General features: G+C 40.2%; 1 protein-coding gene across 1 annotated transcript; it reads left to right on the top strand.

Annotated features, from left to right (window-relative positions):
- The first annotated feature begins 2,378 nt into the window (after nucleotides 1-2,378).
- Nucleotides 2,379-7,706, top strand: dnase2 (deoxyribonuclease II, lysosomal). Its single transcript, XM_083678669.1, has 7 exons — nucleotides 2,379-2,452; nucleotides 2,723-2,820; nucleotides 2,963-3,134; nucleotides 3,570-3,672; nucleotides 4,141-4,305; nucleotides 6,222-6,446; nucleotides 6,566-7,706. Exons 2-7 carry the CDS (start codon nucleotides 2,723-2,725, stop codon nucleotides 7,000-7,002), a joined length of 1,200 nt encoding a protein of 399 aa, XP_083534795.1. The 5' UTR covers nucleotides 2,379-2,452; the 3' UTR covers nucleotides 7,003-7,706.
- Nucleotides 7,707-7,975: the final 269 nt, after the last annotated feature.

Below are 7,975 nucleotides of genomic sequence, written 5' to 3'. Positions count from 1 at the left end.
ACTTTACTGCATCAGGATTATTTTTATAGTATTGTCATACTGTACTGTTCTTTAGGAATGCTTACAAACTATTACTGTATATCCACAATAATGACACCTGCAGAACAATAACAGTAAATTGTTGTGTTTTTCTATTTTGATAACCTGTAAAAATTACTATAAAATGTAATGAATGACATTCACTACATTGTTACCTTAGATACAATGTTCACATGGTAACAACCTGGGAAATGTCTGGCACTTGAACAGGAAGGTACAGGAACAAAACTGTGAGTTCCATTATCTCATCTCCTCCCTGTATGACTCATCACTACCCCAACCAGGTAAGGTTTCCAGAGGTGATGAAATAGTGTTTGATGTTTCGGTTTTCCCCCTCCGAAACCAAATGTACCTACAATAACACGGACTGAGCCCACTGCAAATGTCAGCCATTGTTCCTCTCTCAACACATTATTAGTAAAGAGGAAGGGCTACAAAACAGGCCTGGTAGCCTAAAATAGATTTCCAATGTGCTATGACTACGGCTGTGTTGAGGTCAAGGAAATGAGAAGTTGCTGACAGTGAAGTTTATCAGTTTGGGTCGACGTTGTTCCCGACCTCAGCGAATCAAATGCCACATCCCTGAATGAGAGAGAGTTAACAAACACTCTATGCAATTGCATTGTTCCAACATTACATTTACATTACATTACATTTATGGCATTTGGCAGACGCCTTTATCCAAAGCAACTTACAACAAATACATTTGTTTAAGTAAGTGAATCATCTATCCAACAGTCATCATAAGGTAAAGTAATAAATGCTCAGACCAGGGGCCATAGGCAGTCACAAAGCTAGAAGAAGATTTTTTTTTTTAACAGGAGAGAAACTTGTACAGGGGGGTAGGGGGGTAGGCTCGCTGTTGAGCGTGTCTTTGGTATAATGTCCCTCCACAGCCACCGTCATGTCATGTCTGTGGTACAGACTAGGGATGGGTGCTGGATCTTATACCAGCTGTATACCAACGACAATCCACGCATATTTCTCTCCATATGGTTTTAGCTTGAAAGCCTGCAAAGAGTAGGGACTGAGGGCAAGCATGCACGGGCAAGCATGCACTAAATATATCCATATATTTACAACAACGATACAATTTGAACTGGGTGCATACAAATAAAAAAGAGGAATTTAAAGTTGAGCGCACTTCACAGAAAGACTCTGGTTTGGTGCGTCATAGAATGGGCCCACAATAATAACCCTTGCATCTAGGTACTAAAACAACACAGATGGGGACTTTGATTTCTATTATGAAAGAGGTCAAATGTCACCTTGAGGTTGTCTGACAGCAACAGTGGTGTCTGTCTCATACTGATCTCTGTCCCTGCCTCCTTCACCCTCTGCTCCAGATCATACCGAGTTGGTGTGACAAGAACAAAGGAAGAGGATGAAACAGACAGAGACATTTTTCTTTTCTATCATAAAAGTTACAATAACAGAGGCAGAAAATCGTATGAAAAAGAGGAATAAGGAATATTGAAGACATACAAAAAAAGAGACACAAAATAGATGGGAAAAAAAAGCCTGAAGCAGACAAGGAGAAAAACGTCAACAGCAAACAACATTTAGGTTCCACATCGTGGCTTCTCCTGCAACTATTGTAGACACGGAGCTACAGCCGGTTAGAAAGGCATTCTTAGTGGCCTGTGTGTGTAACAGATTATACTGTTTATTTTTATACTTTATACAGATTATACTTATGCAAGGTAGCCTTGCCCGATTCACAATGAAAGAGAAAAACAGAAAAAATAGGTGGTTATTTTAAATGATGTTGAGACCCCCGAAAAGTTGCACCATTCACAAAATATAATTATTTCTTTCTCATTCTAGTGAATGAGATTTATTTAAACCAGGGCCTAGTCCATTCATGAGAGCGTAGGTTTATGCATTGTGGATGATACATACTTATAATTCAGTTATTACTGATGCTCTGTAGCCTAATTCACGACTGTTCAGAGACAAACTGTCGAATGTAGAAGGGAAATGACACTTGTGGTGAGCTGCTATTTGTAGTCTGGTAAAATGTCAGTTCCAGGTCTGTGCTCAGGGTTACCTAAATGAATGCCCATAACAGCAGGGATAAGAAAAAGTGTTGGAAAGTGCAAATGTAGTATATGGAGAATATGCCATAGCGAGAGGGAGATTTCAGAAAATTACTTTTCCAAGTTGTATCAAATGAGTGTTGTTCCTGAACGTGTATCAGAACCAGAGCAGCTGCGGTCTGCGGCCGGGCGACGCGACGTCCTCCACGCGCGGTACGACGCGGTACGGACTGATCTCGTGACCATAATCCCGCCCACGTGACATCAGGGACTTTTTTTGACCACTGTGTCAAAAAAGTTTCAATGACCACACCGCGATCACAGGGATTAAACGTATCAGGGGAAATTGCAGAACTACATGCCCGTCTTCAAATGTAAGTGATTATCTAGAATTTAGATGAATTTCCGATCCGATACATTGTTGCAATTGTCAGTGATTTGTACGGTGTCCGACTCGGCAGCTACATTGTAAGAATTGATTGTTGACATCCACACGATTGTTGTTACAGTTGTACACGTCGTTAGCGCACCGTTGCTTTGATATTTTAAACATGTTTGTCGGTCAATTTACGAATGATGATGTTTTGTCTTTACTGTGAGCCTGTAAACTCAATTCAGTTCGCATTTCGTCTTCATCCCCTCAGATGTTTTCCCTCTTTGTCCTGCTGATCCTGTATCAACCAGCAGAGGGAGACACCTCACCTATCACCTGTTACAATGACCAAGGTGTTGCTGTTGACTGGTAAGAAAAAAAAAAAAAAAAGCTGTCCTCCTTCTTTCCTTATGTAAGTTTAGTGGCCATACCTTGCTGTGCTACATACGGTGTTCAATAGCAAGGTATAATCTCTCCCTCTCTCCCCCCCCCCCCCCTCTCTCTCTCTCAGGTTCTACCTGTACAAACTACCCCATGGTCACGCTAAACAACTAAATAACGATGGACAGAAATATCTACTGATGGAGAAAGGGAGTCAGGGATGGACAGATGGAAAGGTCTTGGTGAACGACAGCACTGGAGCCCTGGGAAGGACAGTTGGACAGTTGTACAAGCAGGGAAAGGTCTGCTTCCTTTACTGTTAGGCCTCATGCCCTTATTAATCTATCATTATAAAGGGCTGTGAAGCATACTGACAGCACAGCAGTTTTTACCAACGGTTTAATCTTTTGGTAGCTTCACAGGAACATATGTTGTCCTCTCCACATCAGCTATTTTCTGTCACAGGATTAAATGAGGAACTCGTTTTTTTCTGGGTGTCTTTTACTGCCTTTCATTTTCATACAGCTGTGTGCAATTGCAATTTGCATCTTCTCAGTCAGATAGCCATGGACAACTATATGTTACAGCCCAATTGAGAAACACTGTTGCCACGAGATACTCCGTGCTGTTCCTGAGCTCAGTGGATGGATGCATGTATGATCTGTATGCACTATGTCTTGATGAGTGTGTGTTCCTGTGTGTGTGTGCATGCAACATGTAGTGTGTGTTCCTTTCAGAACAGTGAGCTTGCATACATCCTGTACAATGACCAGAGACCACCCAAAGGCCCAGGAGAAACACAGTTTGATGACTCTGGAAGCAGAGGTGGCCATACCAAAGGTAAACTACAACATAGGCTGCAGATACTGTTTATACTGTTCATACTGTTTATACTTTTTATTACTTCTATTTTATTTTATTTCATTCTACTTTAAAATGTATTGTTGCACTACTCTGTGGCACTGTCACTTTTGCATTTCACTGCATACTTGTATGGACGTGACAAATAAAGAATCTTGAATCTTGAGACAGTACAACACAACTAAACATGTCGGTTCTCTTAAATAATATCTGTAGACTAGACCAAGCGCAGTGATGCGTCTTGTATGCGTCTGTCCTCTCTCTTCTTTGTTGTTTTTCAATTTTCCCCCCTTTTACTACTTGGTCTGTTTGGTAATTGATATTAACTGTTTCATTTAATATTATATTAAGTATGAACATTATGTGTAGCCTACTGTGCATGTTTTGTGTATGCTTTTTGTGTGTGATGACTTTCACTTTACCATGACGGACATCTTTGCACGGCAGGTGTTGTGATATTGGGCAAGAAGCAGGGGTTCTGGCTGGTCCACAGTACCCCTCATTTCCCCCCCGTACAGAAAGCAGGGGCCTATTCCTACCCTGGCAGTGGTGTCACCAACGGTCAGAACTTCATCTGTGTCACCTACCCACTGGAACGCTTTCAGACCATTGGTAAGATGGGGATCGTCTACATTAGAAGTCACTCAGAGTATTTACTATTACAGAGTATTTAGAATGTATTTGCTAATACAGAGTATTTAGAATGTATTTACTAATACAGAGTATTTGTAATGTATTTACTAATACAGAGTATTTAGAATGTATTTACTAATACAGAGTATTTGTAATGTATTTACTAATACAGAGTATTTAGAATGTATTTACTAATACAGAGTATTTAGAATGTATTTGCTAATACAGAGTATTTAGAATGTATTTGCTAATACAGAGTATTTGTAATGTATTTACTAATACAGAGTATTTAGAATGTATTTACTAATACAGAGTATTTAGAATGTATTTGCTAATACAGAGTATTTAGAATGTATTTACTAATACAGAGTATTTGTAATGTATTTACTAATACAGAGTATTTAGAATGTATTTACTAATACAGAGTATTTGTAATGTATTTACTAATACAGAGTATTTAGAATGTATTTGCTAATACAGAGTATTTAGAATGTATTTGCTAATACAGAGTATTTAGAATGTATTTGCTAATACAGAGTATTTGTAATGTATTTACTAATACAGAGTATTTAGAATGTATTTACTAATACAGAGTATTTGTAATGTATTTACTAATACAGAGTATTTAGAATGTATTTACTAATACAGAGTATTTAGAATGTATTTGCTAATACAGAGTATTTAGAATGTATTTGCTAATACAGAGTATTTGTAATGTATTTACTAATACAGAGTATTTAGAATGTATTTACTAATACAGAGTATTTAGAATGTATTTGCTAATACAGAGTATTTAGAATGTATTTGCTAATACAGAGTATTTAGAATGTATTTGCTAATACAGAGTATTTAGAATGTATTTACTAATACAGAGTATTTAGAATGTATTTGCTAATACAGAGTATTTAGAATGTATTTAGTAATACAGAGTATTTAGAATGTATTTAGTAATACAGAGTATTTAGAATGTATTTAGTAATACGGAGTATTTAGAATGCAGAAAAGGTATGCACAACACTTTTGAGCAGTCTTAACAATATGACTCACACTGGCTTATTAGCTGGAGAGATATAGTAGTAATGAAATGACTGCTATTAATAGTCCCAGATTGATAGAATTAATGAATAGAAGTAAATAAATAATAATATGTTATTACCACCTCATTACTATTACACAACAGTTATTAAACCCTTATTGATGTTGACACAACAGCCGTGAACCAAACCGTGCATTTGCATAAACATTTCCAGACATTCATTAGCATTTTTCCATGTAAGTGCCACTACAACCTTGCCGGCAAGCCCAGGAGCTGGTGGCGTTACCATAGTGACGGCGAGGGTAATCCTCCTCAATGTGCAGTGTTACCATAGAGACTGTGATCCACTGTGCAGGGTGTTTGCGTCGTAAGTTTCAAGATGAGTGTCATTAAGTCGTGTCACACCTTGACGTGCGCTTTCAGTGGAGGTGCAGATCTGTTTTCTGCAGGCCAGAGCACACCATGGTGTGGAGGTGCAGATCTATTGTCTGCAGGCCAGAGCACACCATGGTGTGGAGGTGCAGATCTATTGTCTGCAGGCCAGAGCACACCATGGGCTTTTTATTCTGACATTTGAGTCTGAAACAATGAAGTCGCTGAGTGCTTTTGGATGGTCCTTTTTTGACCTTGGCTAGTGATGGAGATGGAGACCTTGAATAACGGACGTGTGAATTTTAACAGCAAAGGCAGTCACATTCTAGCTTAGAGTCTAATTGTCATGGAACTTTTGGTGCCTGTTTGGGGTGAAAGATGGGCCAGACAGACAGACAGACAGAGGGACAATCAGATCAGCTGATAATGACTTGATTTAATAATGAATCGATTTTTCAGTTGACTTTCATCATGTTTTGTTTTGCAGGAGAGCAGTTGGAGATAAACCAGCCTAATATTTATGACTGTGACATCCCTGCTTCCTTGGCCTCCCTGGTGCCCTCATTGGCTGCCATCTGTAAGAACAGCCAAGAGCAACTGGCCTATAGCATCTTCCCTCACACCAAACCTGTAGCCAATCGCAGCGTGTCTCTCACCTCATTGGGTGGAACGGAGTTCATGAGCTTCGCCAAAGGAGCATCATTTGACGATGGTAAAACACCGTGTTGTCTGCAGTGTGTGTTGATTCGTGCACGGTTGGTTCATAGTTAGAGAGACATTGTATGGGTTCTAACAGGTAACCTAACTCATTGTTAACTCTGTCCCATTCAGACCTTTACCACTCCTGGGTGGCCCCTGCCCTCCAGTCAGACCTCCTGGTCCAGTTCTGGGTGCGCTCCAGCGGCATCCTCCCCTCCGACTGCTCCCTGGGCCGGAAGGTCCTGGACATCAAGCTCATCTCCCCGGGCCAGAGGGTCACCTTCAAGGGCAGCCAGGACCACTCTAAGTGGGCTGTGAGCACTAAGGCTGCCAGGACTGGGGCTGGGAGAGGTGGAGGTGGTGGTGGTGGTGGTGGTGGTGGTGGAGGCTGGGTGTGCGTGGGCGACATCAACCGCAACAAGGCGGAGGAGAAGCGGGGTGGCGGTACGGTGTGTCTGCTGGACGCGGTGGTGTGGAAAGCGTACCGGACGGCGGCGTTGCAGTGTGAGACGTGCCGGGGGACGACAGACGCATGTGATGCAGCAGTAGAGGACGCCAGACATTACTAGGGAGATATGAACTGGTTTTAAATGGATGCCTATAGGGCTGAATTTTTACTTGATACAGGTACCCATGCACGTAAATGGATTTTCCGCACAAATCTGCCATTGACACATCCATGTCATTTTTTCCTTCTTTTTTTTTTTTACTTAGCTTTCGGAATGTAACCAAATAGGCACTATTGATCATGACTTCTTATATAGAAGTGGCACTAATTTACATTGTAAAATGAGAAGCACTTTGTGACATTGACTGCTGTTCTTTTATTGATTGGTTAAGTGCTGGTTTATGAACAACTCTGGGGAGAGCGCTGAGTTAGTAGAGCATGGCGCTAACAACGCTTATGTTGTGGGTTTGATTCCCGCTGCGACCATATATACTGAAATGTATGCACTCACTGCAATGTAAGTCACTTTGGATAAAAGCGTCAGCTAAATGGCATATATTATTATTATTATTGTTATAAATGCAATGTTTGTGCATCATTTGTATGGATCTTGAATTCTGCACTGTAGGTAGCCTTTATTCCCACTGGGACCATATATACTGAAAAATGTTTGCAGTCACTGTAATGTAAGTCGCTGTGGATAAAAGCGTCAGCTGAAGGGCATATTATACTGTATACTGCATAATCTGCATCTCAATGTGTGTTGGAGTGTTTGGTTATGGGTTATGGAATCTCGGGGATATTTTTATAAAATGATTTAAAATCAACAAATGACTGTTTCCTCGATGTGTGTGTTATATTTATGTGTTGTCTTGTCTAGCATAAACTGATGACTGTCTGTCTTTCTTTGGTCTAAGTTAAGCTCACTGTTTTTTCCGTAAATCGTTTGCATATTTTCAGGTTCATTTATCTTCCTCACCTACCAAAATGTTAAATGTTGTGAAAGATAAGATGCAAATGCAGACATTTACATAGAAGAATACTGGTGCTGGTATTTGGGAAGTTGCATATGTAGAATGTCTTGAGCCAGAACG

Source organism: Argentina silus, assembly GCF_951799395.1.
Source record: "Argentina silus genome assembly, chromosome: 10".
NCBI classification, from domain to species: domain Eukaryota; kingdom Metazoa; phylum Chordata; class Actinopteri; order Argentiniformes; family Argentinidae; genus Argentina; species Argentina silus.
Note: the sequence above shows the minus strand (reverse complement) of the source record. Positions and strands in the feature narration are given on the sequence as shown.